The sequence below is a fragment of the Artemia franciscana genome, chromosome 8 (assembly GCF_032884065.1).
Source record: "Artemia franciscana chromosome 8, ASM3288406v1, whole genome shotgun sequence".
Taxonomy (NCBI): Eukaryota; Metazoa; Arthropoda; class Branchiopoda; order Anostraca; family Artemiidae; genus Artemia; species Artemia franciscana.
Genome location: NC_088870.1, coordinates 44,376,770 through 44,395,317, shown reverse-complemented (window position 1 = coordinate 44,395,317; position 18,548 = coordinate 44,376,770). Strand labels below are relative to the sequence as shown.

Here is an 18,548-nt window from a genome sequence, read left to right as displayed (position 1 = left end):
ATATCCTAAGCCACATTTGCATATTTACTTGAGCACATTCTCTACACGTGCTACTTAAGGGACGGACGGAGAAAACTTGAAAAATATGTTCTAATGACATGATTTTTTTATGAATAAGAAATAATTATTACTATTCATCCAATATTTGAATTATAATCAAAAAGTGAACTCAAGGTAAGCCTTTGCATGTAAGTACTTTCGAATTCCTAAGGTATTGTATCTATAATTCCTTACCTTTAGGAATATAAAATCCATTTTTTTGTCATTGCACAAATTTGTAAATCCTAGTTCACTATTCAACAACTACTTTTACACTAGAACTAACCCATGTTTGAATTTACTTCTAATTGCTTATTTCTTATCAAGCGATTCTATCAGAGTGGTTAAAAGTTTAAATATTAATTTGATAGCTTACACCGAGTGTTAAATTGGACTAAAATTATTCTTGATAACAGAGCCAGGCAAAATCGAGTGTCATTTTCTGAGTAATACAATCTCAGCTAGTTGGTGACTTCTGAGTGTCTTAGTTACTGACCCACTATCAAAAATATTAATAGACACATTTTTAACTGCAACACAGTCAGCTATTAGGTATATTCCGAGCGTTTTAGTTACTGACTGAGTATCTAAAATTTAATAAAATCACGTTTGTGTACAATAAACTTAGCTAGTTGATAAATTTCGTGTTTTAGTGGTTACTGACTTAATATCAAAAAATTTAATAAAAGTAGTTTTAAGTACAACGAGCTCAAATAGTGGCTAATTTCTGAGTGTTTTACTAGCTGATCGAGTAAAAAAAATTAAGCACTTTTGAGTACAACAAACTCAGCTAGTTGACAAATTCCATGTATTTTACTTGCTGCCTGAGTAACGAAAATTCAATAAAATTATTTTTTTAGTACAACAATCTCAGCAAGTCGGTAACCATTCTCTTGTCTGTAGTAAGACATCATTTTTTAGAATTGCATAACGCCAATTCCTTTGGAAAGAATAGGTGAAAAACTGTCAGAAAGTTTTTTTTATTTAGTTTTGGTTTGTCTTTTTAATTGCAAAACTTTTCAGATTTTTAAAAACTCCTTATTTGAAAATATGATTTTTTTCAACATCAAACTTGCATCAAAGCATCAAAACTTGTATCAAAGCAACAAAATCAAAGTACCAAAGTATCAAAGTAAAGAAAAGATCAAAGTTAACAAGGTGTCAAAGTAAACAACGTATCAAAGTAACTATAAGTAACTTCCACAATTTACACCCCTAGCACCGTAAATTGAAGTTTCCATGTAAACTACTAAATCCAAGAATCAAAGTAAACAAAGTGTCAAAGCAACAATAATTAAGTTCATTACCTCAAAGCCTTTTCCCCGAGGCTGGGGTGGCAACCCCAGAAGCATAGTTGTTTGAGCTTCTAACTATTTTGAACAAAATGGTCATCTCCAAATTTTGACCGTATACCCTTTTAGAAAGGGGTCTTGGCTAGTTGGCAATTGATCACTTTTGACTCTTGAAAAAGAGCTAGAAGTTTCAATTTGTGATCGACTGAGCCCCTTCCAAAGTTAATGTGACCAACCCTTCCACAGAAGCTTATATTCTAATAATGGGTAATTTATATAAGTTACAATCCTTGCCCCGGGTGCTAGAGAAAATTTCTCAACCCCCAAGCTATAGTAATTTAAATTTTGGACTATTTTAAAAAATGGCTATTTCAAAATTTTGATAAGATAAATTTGGAGAAAATAGGCATAAGGGGGGGGGGGGGGTGTTCCTCTTCGATCACTATCGATTCTTAAGAACTTACAACTTACATATGTTACAATTCTTGTCCCGGGGGCTAGGGAGGATTTCTCAAACCATAATTCATAGTAATTTGAGTTTTGGACTGTTTTGAAAAAAATAGCAATCCCAAATTTTATCCATTGTATTTAGGGGGAAAAGGCTAGGGGGAGGAATAGTTGCGCTCGGATCTCTTTTGACTCCAAAAAGTGAACTAGAATTTTCAGTCTCTAATCAAGTGAGCCACCTTCGAAGTTTTTACGGCCGTCCCTTACATAAAAACCTTAAACCTTATAAACCTCTGGGGTATAGCTTAAAACACTTACCCCTGGGCTGTGGAGGTTGTGTTGACCCCGTAGTTTTTGTTATGTGATGTTTTAACTATTTTTAAAAAGGGTTACCTCGAAATTTTTATCAGATGGGCTTAGGGAAAAAGGGGCTTGGGGGACTTGTTGCCCTCGGATCTCTTTTTGTTTGTTAAAAAGTGAACAGGAACTTTCAATTTCCAATCAAATCAGCCCTCTCTGAAGGTTATATGAGAAACCCTTTCATAAGAGCCATATACGCCACAAAACTTCGCCTGCCCTCCGCTTCTGGGGAGTTGTCATGGCTCAGGAGCATTCGTTATCTAATCTTTGAATTATTTTTAAGGAATTACTATCTCAAAATTGTATTGGATGGGTTTGGTGAAAAAGGGCGGGGGGATAGTTGCTCTCTGACCTCTTCTGACTCTTATAAAGTTAACTGTAACTTTTAATTTCCAATCGAATGAGCCCTGTATGAAATATGTATGAGCATCCTTTCTATGTGAGCCATATATACCCCCAGAGAAAAACTTACAACGCCTGCTCCCGGACCCTGGGAGGTTGTGTGAACACCTAAGTTTTTGTTATCTGACTTTTGAATTATTTTTAAGAAAATGGCAAATTCAAAATTTTAAAATTTTAAATTTTTATCTAATGTGTTTGAGGGAAAAGGGACGTTTGGGGGGCTAGTTTCCCTCTAATCTCTTTTGAATCTCAGAAATTGAACATGAACTTTCAATGCCCAATCAAATGAGCCCTCTCTCAAGTTTATACGATCACCTCTTATATAATGACCGTATATGTCCCCAGGACATAACTTAGAACGCCTGTTCTGGGGCACTGGGGGGTTTTGTTGACACCAGAGTTTTTTATAGGATCTTTGAACTGTTTTTTTTATCTGATGCACTTGGGAGAACGGACAGGTAGGGGGAGCTAGTTGCCTTTCGATCTCTGTTGACTCATAAAAGCTAATAGAACTTTAAATTTCCAATCAAATGAGCTCTCTATAAGGTCTATATGAGTATCCCTTCCATAGGGACCATATATGTCCCCAAGACAAAAATTAGAACGCCTGTCTCCATAACCTGGGTGGTTGTATCGACACCGAAGTTGTTGTTATTTAACCTTCACTATACGTAACAAAATGGCTATCTTAGAATTTTATTTGGATGGGTTTAGGAAAAAAGACGCGAGAGGAAGGGGTAGCTGCCCTCGGATCTTTTTTTACTCTTAAAACGTGAACTAAAATTTTCAATTTCCAATTAAATGAACCCTCTTCGAAATTTATACGAGCCTGTCTTCCCTAAGAACCAAATACACCAACAATTTTACAATTATTTGTAAAAAAAAATTAATTTATATCTCAAAACTTTAATTGGATGGGTTTGAGAAAGAAAGACGTTGGGGGAATTGTCCTCAAACCTCTTTTACTCTTAAAAATTAATCTAGAACTTCAATTTCCAATTAAATGAGCCCTTTCTGAAGTTACAACGAGTATACCTTTCATAAGAGCCACATATGCCCCAAGAGCATAACTTCCAGCGCCTTCCCCCGGCCCTGGGCATGGGTCAACACCTGAGTTTTGTTATCTGACTTTTGAACTATTTTTAACAAAATGGCTCTCTCAAAATTTTTATCGGATGCATTTGGGGTAAACAGACTTGGGGGGCTAGTTGCCCTCTAATCTCCTTAGACACTCAAAAACTGAACTAGAGCTTTCACTTTCCAATTTAATGAGCCCTCTCTGAAGTTGATACAAGTATCCTTTCCATAAGAACCATATTTACCCCCAGGGCATAACTTACAACGCTTGCTCCCGGGCCCTGGGGGTTTTGTCAGCCCTGGAGTTTTTGTTGTATGATCTTTGAAGTATTTTTTAGAATTCACTGCATGAAAATTCTTATCGGATGGTAATGAGTAAAAAAAGGGCGTGGAAGGGGCGTGGTTGCCCTCTGAACTCATTTGACTTTAAAAAGTAGAATAAAACTTTCAGTTTCCAATTAAATGAGCCCTCTCTGAAGTTTAAACAAGCTTCTCCTTCGCAAGAACCATATTTACCCCAAGGACATAACTTAAAACGCCTGCTCCCGGGCCCTGGGGGGCTATGTCGACACTTGAGTTGTTGTTATCTGGCTTTTGAACTATTTTTGACATAATGGTTATCTACAAATTTTATCGAAGGAATTTGGGAAAAGGGACGTTGGAGGGGACTAGTTGCCCTCTAATCTCTTTTGACGGTCAAAAACTGAACTAGAACTTTCAATTTTCAGTCAAATGATCCCTCTCTGAATTTTATACGAGTATCTCTTCCATAAGTACCATAAATGCCCCCAGGATATAACTTACAACCCCTGCCCCCGGGCCCTGGTGGTTTTGTCAACACCGAACTTTTTTACATGATATTTGAACTATTTTTAACAAAATGGCTATCTCAAAGTTTTTATCGGATGCATTTGGGATAAAGATCCCGGGTGGGTAGTTGCCCTCCAATCATTTTTGACTCTTAAAAAGGCCACTAGAACTTCTGAACTTCTATCAAAAGAGTCCCTGCGAAGTTTATGCGACTACTCCTTCCATATGAAGTGCCTCTGGGAAAAAATAAAAATAAATAATAAAATATTTAAGCCAATGTTTATATAGGCAACGCTATTGTGTTGCCTCTGATTTTAGATACTCAGTCAGAAACTAAAAAACTCAGAAATACCAACTGGCAGAGTTTTTTGTAGTCAAAGTACTTCTATTAAACTTTTTGATAGTCTGTCAGTAACAAAGATACTCGGAAATTACCAAGTACCTGAGTTTGCTGTACTCAAAGAGTGCTTTTATTAAATTTTTGGTATTCAGTCAGCAACTAAAAAGCACGGAATATATCATCTGTTTCAATTTCTTGTACTTAAAAGTTACTTTATTAATTTTTTGTGTCCAGAAGGAAACTAAAACATTCAGAATTTATCCACAAGCTGAGATTGTTGGCTCAAAAGTGCTTTTGTTACATTTGTGGCACTCAACCAGCAACTAAAATACTCAGAATTTAGCAACTAGCTCAGTTTGTTGTACTTAAAAGTGCCTTAATTATTTTTTTTATATCGAGTCGGTAACCATTACATTCAGAATTTACCTACTAGCTGAGATTGTTGTAATAAAAAGTGTATTTATTAAATTTTTGGTACTCAGCTTGCAACTAAAATATACAGAATTTAACAACTATCTGAGTTTGTTGTGCTCAAACGTATTTTTATTAAGTTTTAGCTGCTAATTCAGCAACTAAAACACTGGAAATATACCCACTAGCTGAGTTTGTTGTAGTCAAAAGTGCTTTTATTAAATTCTTTGATAGCCATTCATTAACTAAGACACTCGGAAGTTACCAGCTAGCTGAGATTTTTTACTCGAAGAATGACACTCGATTTAACTTCGCTCTGTGGTCAAGAATAGTTTTGACCTTAATTAACATTCGCTACTAGCTGTTGAATTAATACTCAAAATACTAACCCCTCTGATAGGGTCACTAGATAAGAAATAAACACTTAGGAGTAAATTCAAATATAGGTTTGCTTAAAAGTAGTTCTCGAATAGTGAACTAGGACTTATAAAATTTTTACAATGACAAAACATTGCATTTTTATATTTGTAAAGGTAAGAAATTATAGATCTAATAGATTATGAATTCGAAAGTACTTATATCCAAAGGTTTATCTTGAGTTCACTTAGTCATTATAATTCAAACGCTGGATGAATAATATTAATTACCTCTCATTCAGAAAGCTGTTTATACAAAAAAATCATGTCATTAGAACACACTTTTCATGTTTTCCACATCCTTCCTCTAAGTAGCATAAGCAAAATATTTTTTTCATGAAAGTATGCAAATGATGCTTAGGATATATACAATGAGGTTTACCAAATAAAGTAAACCTCTTCAGATCTTCAGGCTGTAAGCACCGGCCTTGTTAAAGCATTACTATTTACATGACGTTGGAGCCAGTGACGGCTTCAAACCCCCCTCTAACCTGACTGAGCCATCGCGCCTAATTTTTAGCCAAAGATTACATATTGTAGTTTGAATCGTGCAAGATCTTGTAATATGTATTACTTGAGGTGTAAAGTCACTCCCTTAAAAATCTCAAATCTTCGTCACCAGTTTTTTAGTAGAATTGTAGGCCTTGTTAAAAATTTCTTAGTTCTAACTGTCCTGCCATTTACAAAAAAAAATAAACAATGAAAAATAGGTGTAATTTCTAATGAGATAGTTAAAAGTACAAAAAGTACAATTCTTTTTTTTCACTAATAATAATAAAAGTCCAAATATTTCGGCTTCACGTACGTAATTCTTTATCAACGAAGAAAAAACAAACAAACTACTTTATATGTTTATTAGCTAAGTTCAATAAACACATTAAGCAAAGGAAAAAGCAAAACAAAAACACAAAAGATATAAAACTCATATTTTAACAATATGCAATGTAATATAGGTTAATTTGTTTTTTTTCTTTGTTTATAAAGACTTCCAGACGTGAAACTATAAAAATTTTCTTAGTAGTTATATTATAATTATCTATAAATGGACTTTTTTGGTTATTTTCCGCTATTTGATTTGAAACATCATACCCATTTTCTAAATTTTTGTCTTTAGTTCATTTACTATGCCTTGTTTGAATTGGAATCATTCAAGGACTCTAGATCTGTAAGATTGGAGGAAGTAAGTAGGCCCAAAGTTGACGCCTTTTCTACAAAAATTGTATCCATGATAGTGCAAGACCGTACCCTGGTTTATATGGTTTATATCACAAATTTCATCTCTATACTTTCAACTTGCTTCAACCGAATTGTAGATAAAAAAAATTATAAGCAGAAAGGGGAAAATTAATTACAATAATTAGTAAAGACTAAATCAATAAAATTGAACAGTTGTTTCATAAAACTTTTCAACTACATATCTACGAACAATTAAAAGTAATTTTTTATTTTCCCACTCCTCTGAAGAATATTATCCGCAACTACAAATAAAATTTTGAGGCACCCGTAAAAGAATTTGTGAAGTACATCCTAATAACCTTTTCGGGAGGTAGGGGATCTTGTTGAAACTAAACTATGAGATGTCGTAAAAATACTTGCATAGTGAAAAGAATATTCATGTCAAGCCATGTTTCCTTTTTAGCCTTAAATTTTCGTGTTTTTTTTTTCGAGGTAGGAAGAATAAATCTATTTTTTAATTTTTTTGTTTATTTATAGATAAAAGCGTGTTTTGAATAGTTTAGTTATCTATTTTTCCCTTTCTAAGATGTCATTATATATCTGTTTAACGTCGTAAGAGTCTTTCGCTTTCTTTACTCGTAGTCCCTTCACTTACACTATCCCTCTTTTCTGAAATATTCTACTGATGCCTAGATATTGGCCTTAATTTCAATCTTACATCTTCAAACTTTAATGACAAGCATAACAACTAGTCTACTAGGAGAAACTAATTTTAATTTGTCCGAAAATATAAAACATAAACGCAGTAATGGATCCAGGGGATGCCCCCCCCCCTCACATAGGGGTGGATTTGTGGTTGAGTCCGCTTGCTCTGGTTTGGATTGGGAAGAAAGTTATTTTTTGTAAATGGTTTTTAATAGTTTAGTTTTTAATAAGTTTTTAATTATTAAGACTGTTTCTTTTTGCAAACAAGTTTTAAACAAGGTTTTAGTTACTTTTTGTGGTCTCTGTTAGATTTTAATATTGGCACATAATACCAAAAAGTATTTAATTAAATTTAGATTTATCGAGGGAAACTGCCCGTTTTACCACAAAAGCCAACTGGGAGGCGAAAATCTTCATTTCGCAATAACAAGGAAGAGAAACTTAAAATCCAAATATCTTTAGGCTGTCGAAATTATATTTTGGATTGTGCTGTCACAATGGGGCTGAAAAGTTAAACATTTCATTCTGATTACTGTGAAAGATTTTTTTTCGAGTCTTGCTATAGCACTGAGCCAAAGAAATTGATATCAATAATTTTTTAGCTATCTCTTTTGTTTTTTTTGGCGGTTGCTTTTTTCGCAAAGCAGGGTGGCTTTTGCAACATTGTTTTTTGTTTGTTTCAGCTTTGTTTGTATAATAGAAAGTAAATGTGTGATAAGTGCAAAAACTATTAATTAAATTTTTGATTTTGGTGTACAAAAGGTGGCCACCTTACTGCATATTTTCATCAAATTAAAGCTCTACATTATATTACATATCACCTCTGCTTATCCTAAAACATTAAAATAAAGACTATACTCTTTAAATTATAACAAATTAAATTTTAATAAGTTTTAATAAAATTTTAGTAAATTTTAATAACTATATGCTTGAAACTAAGTATAACTACTTTACTTTTTATTTTTAATTATTTATTATTAACTTTCTATTTTTATTATAAATGGACAAAATTTCTTCCTTTTTTGTTTAGAGTGTGCTGTGCACCTTTTTTTCTATACCTGTCATCACTGCCTCCCTGTGTATAATCTGACTCAACACATGTCATGTTCAATGAGCCTAACTTTTTCTATTTTTTGCTCAATGTTCAAAATTTCTACCTTTTGTCAGCTGTATTTTTGACGTGCCTGGTACCGTTTTTTCATGCAGCATCACTGTGTTTACTATGTGGAATCCCACAATACACATGCAAGGCATAAAGTAACTACTTGTTCTTTTTTTAGTTTTAGGGTAATTGTTCAAAATTACTTAGTTTATTTTTGTATTCTTTGGTGTATTGAACATTCTTTTTTTGCTTGTAACATTACTATGCCTACTAGGTACAATTCTAATAAGAACGTAATAGGTCTATTTTGCTGTTTCTATAATCAAAAATTCAAAATTTCTTTATTTTCTTATATTTGTTTTTGGATTGCTGAGTATCTATTTTATATGTAACATCACCTTTTTTTTTCTTTTTTGTAACATCAATGTTCATAATTTCTTTTTTTTTTCAGTTGTATTTTTGGCGTGCTGGGTGCCGTTTTTTACATGTAACATCATGGATGCCATCTGCGCAAAGATGAAAAAAGACTGCTCACCCGGAATTATTGCATTTCATTTTACGACATGGCTTGGGTATATAAATTCATCATTAAATCCTGTAATTTACACAATTTTTAATATGGAATTTAGAAAAGCATTTAAGCGGTTATTATACTCATGTGAGTAATTATCATATCAATTTCTCCTTGAAGTGGTTTTTGATTTGTTATATATTCTCTATCTGATAATAAAATATTACATACTTTAAATGTGTTATGTGTTTAGTAGGACTGAAGAGGAGTTTTTCCATTATATCTGTTTTATTTTTATTCTAAGCATTTAAAAACTTTGTTTTTTCTTACTCCAATACCTTAATCTTAAGAAGTCCTAAACAAGGACGTCAAAAGAAAAACCTTTTTGTCACCTGGCCTAAAACTCCCTTAGATACATTTATACCTGAAAAGGGGAATTTTCTAAGATTTTTATTTTTTTTCAAAATTACGAATTTTTTAGGACAGTATTACACTTTCGACAGTGTTGCCACGTTTAACAGTGAAAAAAGAAAGAAAAAACAATCTGTTAAATGTGCCAACACTTCGTCTATAAAACCCTTAATCTATTTATTCCCAAAGGCAGACTTCAAAGAAAAGCTATTTTGTGCCATGTGTTTGAGCTTTTTTTTTTCGCTGACTCTTTACTCATGTTCTTTTCTTTTAATTTGACACCGTTACTATCACAAAAGTACAACTGCATATAGGGTTTTTTCATGGAAGACTCAATTCCCAATTTCTCTAATATGTTGATATATACCTTTGGTCTCACAGGTTTCCACTACAGACAATCATATTTCATTTTTAATGTCCTTGGTACTTTAATAAGGTGGATCCTTTTTTTAAGGGAAAAACAGAGAGGGAGAGGGAGAGACAGCTTATAAGCTTCATTTCATTTTTAAGAAGCACATTAATATTAACTGATCTTCTAGAGAGCCAGCTTAACAAGCATTATTAAATTTAAAAAAAATTCAGTGCAAACTTAAAATAGAAGAAAGAACTAAAATGGTAGAAACCACTTTATATTGAAGGATTTTCGGTTGTTGCATCTTTACTCAGTTACCCAATTAGTTTAAACCCATATTTGTTCTCTAAAAAAAGTTTTGCAAGAATACTAAAAAAAGAAAGAAAAACCTTTAAACTAGGGTTTCTATTCCGTGCGTTATGTTTTGGTAAGGCATTTCTTTTCTTAAGACTAGCAATAATTATAGCTAATCAGAATTTTGCCTGGAATTTTGTAGCCGATGAAAAAGTTTTATGAACAATCTAATTGGCTCAAACTAGTGCTAGCTCAATCCCGGTATTAGTAAAGCATAATTGTGAATGCGCCTTAAGTATATATTGTCACTGTTGCACCCAAAGTTCGTTTGGAATATTTTAGAACTTCTGGAATAATTAATAAAAACCGTTTGCTGAGATCGATTCAAAAATTGGCCGCCCGCTTCACAGCCCCCCCCCCCCCTCTTTGCACTTAAATTTTAAAGTGCTTTAAGAAAATTCTTATTCCAATTTAATGATCCTTGTGTTTCACAATGCAGTCATCACGTGCGTTAAGGACAAAGATTTAGGCGACGTCTGAAAATACTTAACATTCTTTGTGATTTTCTTCTTTAAAAAATGCTTTTATTGAGCTTCTTTCTTAAAAATTTCACATTTTATAAGATAAATCATCTTTTCTGCAATCCTTAACTTTTTTTTTTACAACGAAGGTTAATCATAGTCTTTGGAAGTTATAAATCCTTCAAATAGACTTATAAGTTCTGAATTGTATTCATGGTTGTTATCCTTGCACATTAATTCTCATCATTTCTTTAACCAGAAAATACTATCCTTGAAACTCAATTAACAAAACTCCAATCGGAAAAAATCAACTGAAAAATGAATTTTTAAAAAATGCCAGTAAAAACAAAAATGAATTTGAATAAAAGTTCTCCTTTCAAAAATTCAGCCCTCGTAAACATTGACGTTTAAAGAAAAAATAATCTTATTTGATTAAGGAACACCGGGTATGAATTTTAAGAGGATTTATTCATCTTAATTTGTTTATTATATTCTCTGGAATACACTCCAAGGGAACTCCTGTGCCTGTGTTGAAGTTCTCCGTTTGCTTTCAAAAGACTGAATTCCCAGGGACATGATTCTTGGTGGATAATTTATAGAATAAGCTAAAAAACAACAACACTTGCAATACGAGATTCATGCTCAAAAACTAAATATGATCATCAAACCGTTCGTGGGAATTGACTGTTAGCTAGGAGCAATTCCTACCAGTAATAATTAAAACAAGAACACCCCTATATTTATAAAGTGAAAATAGGCCAAAATTTTTGTGTTTATATTCAATTTCATTATATATATACGCTATTAAACCTTAAGCTACCTGTCATAGCATACTAAAAAAAATAATCGTAAACACTATATTCCAGGGAAATGGTGATCTTTTTAATCATTTTTTCGGTTAGTTTTTTCAAAGCCTACTTGTGTGGGTCTTCGAAATTTCACTCTTCAAAAAAAATTTTATATTGCACAGAGTCATCGTATATATAATGAAATACAGACATGGCAATAAATATGGTGTGAATAAAAAACTTAGCGTACTTATCGGTTATATAATAGACGTATTCGATTTTCAGAAAACTACGTACGGACACTTTGTTTTAGGCAACAACCCCTTATCCTGGAGAAATATAATTGCCTGTTCTTCAGTCCCTGGCAAATCCCAAATCTTAACTTGAGCATCCATGGTGAGACACCATTTTCCATCACCAGTCGAAGCAAACTAACCGGTTACTATCCCATCTGATATTTGCCGTCTAAATGATCGATAGTATAAAGAAGTTACTCGACCACTTTCTTGTGTCGAAATTTTATAGTGTCTATTATATAACCGATAAGTATTAAACTTAGTTAAAGACACCTAAAAGAAATACACGGAAAACGAAAACAGGCTCCATAGAACATTATTTATTTTTAGAACTTGAAAACATAGCGTTCAATAGAACGGTGAGCAGCACGTGGACATAATTTGTTTCTTAATCTTTACCATATAGAGGTGTGCCCTCCAAAATCCTACCATATCCAAACATTCATGTACCCTAAAGAGTCACCAGAAACATTATGCAATACAAATTAAGCAACCAATTTAAAACCAAAACGAAAACAGGGTTGCCAAATTTTTTGGGACTAAAGTGTCAAATTCAGCAAAATAGGGACACTTTTAGTGTCCTCCTAGAAAATTAGCCAATATACTTTAAAAGTTGACAAAAAATACTTTAAATGGTTTTCTCGCAACTCCAGGGCCAGATATACGTTCTTCTTATCCAAGCAAAAGTAAAGCGGTTCTTCAAATAAGTAAAATCCCATGTAAAACTTCAAATTGCCTAATACGCGAAGATGAAAAAGAATTCAGTACAATTTCTCGGGTTCTCGAACCATCGGTTGTACTAGTTATTCTTCTTCCGAAAACTCAGCAAAGTCCTGTTTTTATTATGACGTTTTCCGGCACCATAGCCGGCTTTGCCGCTTTTTGGACGACGGTTTTCATTTTCGTCGTTTTTGGCAAAAAATTCGAAAGCACAGTCTTACTTCAGGAACTGCAGAAGATTCTGAATCATTTGTGCTGCTTTTGCGGTGTTACAGGAACGTAAAGAAAAGTTAAAGTACAACTAAGATGAATAAAAAAATGTGTTGTTTAGTTTTTACGTTTTCAGCCAAAATGTCTACTCTGTACAGTGAAAAAACGAAAACGGCAACAAAACCTGTTTTCACTATGAGCCTCCCCAGCCGGAAAACGCCATAATGAAGACAGGGCTTAAAAGATTTGCGCCAGAAAACCACAGATACGATGTCTGTCACTGCCGACACGGCTTATTTGCCCTCGTTCCCTTTTTTCCTTCAGTAGCATATCAGATCTTCTGTAAAATTTTGTCGACCATTTCCCGCAGACTGATATCGAAAAGCGAGTGAAACGCGCTTCACATCCTTTTCACCTGGCTTTCGCCAACACGTTTGGTAACGCTGCTCTCGCAAGAATACACAACCACAGCGTTATTACATCCGAACATTAATGTTTTCATGAGATCAATTGACTAAGAGATCAAACCTGATAAGGAGAGAAATAATGACAAGACAAATATCACTTGTTCTGTATAAAGCTACTTTATTCTTAAAAAACCAAAGAAATGTCAAATTCTTTGCAAATAGTGACAAGACAAATATCACACGTGCTTAATCAAATGTTAAAAAAAAAAAGCACAGAAAACCAAAGAAAAAGGCTTTTTGGTGTCAGAAAATAGCTATGGTTTTTTGAGGACTGTTTTTCTCTGCCTACTCTCTTTCTTCTGAGAATAGGTCGACGGCGTCTGTAGAGACAATGGAAAGGTTTATTTAATCACAATCCTTTTCACCGAAAGCAGAATGGTGCACAACGCCTGTCTAAGCAAATTCAGAATATTTTGCGCTAGGCCTTTGCCATCTTCGTGGCTCAAGACGGACCAAACCGAACAACCTAGACAGCCTGAAGAGACCTTTATAAGGGAAAGACTGTGCTGGATTTCACATACGGTGCATTTCATGTTATGAAGGCTTACGGAAAGTGAGCAGATATAGAATGAATCGGATTCTAATTCAGAAGCATTATACAGAGGTCCAGTTGGGTTGGTTTCAATAATAGTCTTCTGTTTCTTCTCTAAACAGTTCACCAGGTTACAGCATGTAAAACAAAACATTTTTCACTGCCGTTCTTGCAACCTCTGATCACTTTAGGCAAAAAGCACATTTCGTTAATTAGCGATTAGTACACTGGATGTGATGTTCAGTCTATGACAGTATTACATGAACTTGACAGTTACCGGATAATTTTCTAGTGGGTTAGACTGTGCCCATATGGGACAGGGTCCACCCTCTTAAATGCATGCGAACCTAAACTGCATATTTACCAAAAGCCCAATGTCTTAATTCAGCAAATCAACTGAGGTTCACCCTCGTCCAAAAAATGATTACGCAGTAGCAAATCAGATCAGGATCAGATAGTTTGCTACTAACTACTATCCAGGCCGCACCTCTGCATACTCCTGTAGACTACAAGTCATAAAACACCTTAAGCGTTTACTTACCAGCAGTTAAATGCTAAATGCTTGCTTCAGTTTTTTTATCAATTTCTTTTTTCTAAACTCTCTTGAGCAAGTCACATATTTCACCACGTTTGAATTTTCGCGCTTTTGAAAAGGAAAGTAGTGCGGATCCGATAAAAAAAAATCCCTAAGACGAAAATGAACTTGAAAAGCACAAAGCACAAATTAAAAGCAGTTGCAGTTAAGAAAAAACTGAAGATAAATACATATGGTATTGATTTTGAAAAAATGCCAAAAAGGGTCCTTTTTTCAAAAAGTGGCCTTTTTCACCCAATAGTGGCACGGTGTCACCCAGAGTGAAAAAGTGTCAAAAAAGCACTAAAAGTGTCCCTTTGGCAACCCTGAACAAAAAAAAAGCAATGGATACAGTTCAGTTATGGTCAGAACTTATTTTAGCAACAGGCTAAATTGAAATCTGATTTCATCGATTGCGTCGAGCTTGTTGTCTGCTAGAACCTCCCACACATGCAGTGGCGCAGTGGGCTAAAATTTATGTACCAGTAGGCATCTGAATAATATTTTTATAGTACAAGGAAGAACATTTAATTGCCAAAAGGTAATGAACGCATTTAAAATGCATTAGGCGTTTAATATATTATATGGAGGCTAAAGGTTTAATTCTAATTGAATAAATAAAAGTGAGAAAGTGAAATTCTTTTTCTGATAAATTAAATTGAATAAGTAAAATTTGAATAGCGTAATATGTATTTTCATTTCAATGCTGTAATAACTGGAAAAGAGAATATTTGTAATATAATTTGCTTTCAGTTAAATGCAAATGACGCAGTAGGCTTTAGATTTTTAAAGTTAGGAAAGGAGGCAGTGGCTAAATTCTTGTTTGTAGCGGAACTCAGTTTTCGTCAACGGTCTTTGGAAGAAATACGGTTAAACTAAATATTTGGTATAGAATGATATCAACTGCTGAAAAGCCCATCAGTGCAAAGTTTGGCTTTACCCTAGTTTCATTTTTTATTTTCAATATTGTAATGAGTACGTAAGAAAGTGTTTGTAATAAAGTGCCATTTTCAGTAAAGCGCCAATGACGCAATAGGTTTTAGACTTTTACAGTAAAGGAAAGAGGCAGTACCCTCACTCTTTTTCAAATTGATTTTTGTTTATTTCAACCTTGACTCGCATGTTTAATCAAAGCTTTATTCGTTTTAAGGTTTATTCATTCATTTATATTAGTACGTGTTGTATGTTTATTTGCTATGATTGTTTATTTAGTTTCTGTTTTTTTTTTTTTGGGGGGGGGGGTTTATTATTCTACAATAGTAAGATATTGTGTTCGTTTTAAGCTTGATTTGCTTATTCAGTTTAAGCTGTAATCGTTTTAAGCTTTATTTATTTATTTATATTAACACAACAAAAGAATGAAAACAAAAGCAATAAGAAACCAGAAGATTAGAACAACAAGAATAATGCAAAAAGATATAAGAAAACTAGAAACAACATTTTTTAAAAAGAAAACCAAAACAAAATTACCCCCGCCCCCCTCCAGCACAAAAAAAGCAAACAAAATGTATTTAAGCTACTCCAACCAAATCCAGGTAGTAATAGTCCAGCCTAAAACAGGTTGGATTTTAATTTCCTTTGGTTTTAATAACGAACAATTCTTATTTTACAATTTCTTATTTATAGACGTTTCTGTTCTTTTGTGGTTGTTATCGGCATTGAGTATGCCTCGTTTGACGCGTATTTTATATTAAAACAATTAACGTTCTTTTTTATCTTTATTTGTCCTTTTTCGGTGGCCGGCGATAACCCCCCGAAAAATGGCCCCCGTGGAAAATACTCCCTAGAAAATAGTTCATCCACAGATCCCCCGGGAAATTCCACTCCCACGCAAAGGACTAAAAATCTCAATTTCTGATCCAATGAGCACACTCTGAAGTCTCTTCGACCATGAATCGGAGGTATGAATCAGGAAGGGACAGTACTCCTCCTCTGTGGAATAAATTCTGCTCATTTTGGGGTTTAGTGTTAGTCTTTACTTTCATAATAATAGCGTAGACCATTAATATCCCAAAAATCGTAAGGGAGTAAATATCAGTTCCAAATTTTGATATATTTTAAAGACTTTTTCCCCATGAAAATAACTTTCCACGGTGAATTCTTTCCGTGGGTGAAGGAATTTTTCATGCGAGGGGGAGCCGAATTTTTCTGTGTGATTAAGGCGATCAGAAATTATATTATGAAAAAGTTTCTGCGACTGAAAGTAATGAGCAACATCAAAACTTAAATGGAGAGAAATTATTACGTACATGAAAGGGGTTTTGCCCTCCTCAAGACCTTGATCTTTGCGCTTAAGTTTTGACTTTTTGTCCCAATTCCTTAAGAACAACTCCTAAAACACAATGGCCGTTTAATAATAATAATAATCTTTTTTTTTCAATTTACAGTCACCTTCAATGAAAGAGTGTCGGTGGGTCCAGAGTGGGGAAATGGGATGGGGCCTGAAACCACCTTGAGGGAGCCGGATTTTAAATCCGTTAGTTTTAAATACGTTTTTTCAACTTAAAGTACAGAACAACATTGAAAAATAGAAAACTTAGTACATATATGAGTGGGGCTGCACCCTCCTAAGTCCCTTGTTCATTAAACTAACGTCTCTATTGCTTTCACAAGGCCTTTTATTCTGACTAAAGGGTCCGAATGCTTATGAAGTCTTTCTCAAAGAATTGGGAAAAAAGTCAAACTTTAGCTTAAAGAGAGAGATGTTTAAGAGGGAGAAGCCCCCTCATATATTGAAAAATTTTTGTTCATTTGAAGTTTTAATGTAGGTTCTTACTTTTAGTTGAAAAACATGTTTTTTCTATTTAATTTCATAAAATGGTTACTGTATTGAAATAAACGACACATCATCAACACGGGATTCTGATTAATGGACAATTTTTCTGGGCTTGGTCTGTTTAGGTGGGCGTTTTCAGGCTGGAAAATCTCTTCTTAGCTAATCTATTATCGGTTGCTTCCCCGAAGTACAATAATTTTCGTAGGAATGGACTTAAAATAAGCAGGAGTTAGTAGGGTTTAGACTGTCTGTGCAGGATTTCGACTCTTGCTGATAAAAGAAAATCGCCAAGTGCTGAAAACCAAGTTATGACAAAGATTAGGTCCAGCATTGCGCAAAGCCTCCCTTCCTACTTGAGGTCCCAGTTATTTTATGCTGTCCGGTTCTAAGCCGGCTTAAGCGCTTTGTTAAATACTTGAGAAGATATGTTGGTCCCCGTCCTGCATTGGTATCCGGGAGCATTGCTTTTTCTGAGGCCAAAATAATTTCAATGATTTAAAGAACATGAAAATTGGAACTTGGAATGTTTTGACGTTAAAAAATAACTATCGTATCGACATTTCTACTAACAAATTGAGAAAGGTCTAACTAGACTTATAGATGATATAGAATTGGTTTACATAGGCAGGAAGGATAGGGTACAAAGACAAGGAGTAGGGCTCATGATGAAAAGCGGAGCTGCTAAGTCTTGTTTAGGCTGGGAAGGTATTAATAATGTGAATACTAATAAATCATTTTTGGGATAAACAGTTCAGGCTATCCGTTATAGTAGTATATCAAACAGTTCGTGGTAACGAACTGGAGTAAGGAGCGACCCGGCTCAATAGTGACCAAAACTCTAAAAAATGGAATTTTAGTACCAATAGCTACGTCAAAAGAATTGCATTTTAATGCCGATTTTAAATATATAAGTTTCATCAAGTTTAGTCCTACCCATCAAAAGTTACGAGCCTGAGAAAATTTGCGTTATTTTAGAAAATAGGGGGAAACACCCTCTAAAAGTCATAGAATCTTAACAAAAATCACACCATCAGATTCAGCGTATCAGAGAACTCTACTGTAGAACTTTCAAGCTCTTATCTACAAAAATGTGGAATTTTATATTTTTTGCCAGAAGGCAGATCACGGATGCGTGTTTATTTGTTTGTTTGTTTGTTTTTTTGTTTTTGTCTTTTTTCCCAGGGGTGATTGTATCGACCCAGTTGTCCTAGAATTTTGCGAGAGGGCTCTTTCTAACGGAAATGAAAAGTTCTAGCCCCCTTTTTAAGCGACCAAAAAAATTAGAGGGCACCTAGGCCTCCTCCCACGCTAATTATTTTCCCAAAGTCAACGGATCAAAATTCTGAGTTAGCCATTTTATTCAGCATAGTCGAAAAACCTTATAACTATGTCTTTGGGGACGACTTACTCCCCCACAGTCCCCGTGGGAGGGGTTACAAGTTCAAAACTTTGACCAGTGCTTACATATAGTAATGGTTATTGGGAAGTGTACGCGTTTTCAGGAGGATTTTTTGGTTGG

The 18,548-nt window shown here is 34.2% G+C and overlaps 1 protein-coding gene and 1 long non-coding RNA gene across 6 annotated transcripts in view; one reads left to right on the top strand and one right to left on the bottom strand.

Annotated features, from left to right (window-relative positions):
• Positions 1 to 9,325, top strand: part of LOC136030473 (dopamine D2-like receptor) — a 310,646-nt gene extending 301,321 nt beyond the window's left edge. For all 5 annotated transcript variants that reach the window (XM_065709482.1, XM_065709483.1, XM_065709481.1 and 2 more), the window contains one exon: positions 9,029 to 9,325. In XM_065709482.1, the coding sequence (XP_065565554.1) occupies positions 9,029 to 9,243 (215 nt within the window). In that variant the 3' untranslated portion in view covers positions 9,244 to 9,325. The remainder of the gene's footprint in view (positions 1 to 9,028) is intronic.
• LOC136030474 (uncharacterized) overlaps positions 1 to 14,320 on the bottom strand; it is a 44,424-nt gene extending 30,104 nt beyond the window's left edge. Inside the window, exon 1 of the long non-coding RNA XR_010618286.1 lies at positions 14,221 to 14,320. This is a non-coding gene — a long non-coding RNA (uncharacterized LOC136030474). The remainder of the gene's footprint in view (positions 1 to 14,220) is intronic.
• Positions 14,321 to 18,548: the final 4,228 nt, after the last annotated feature.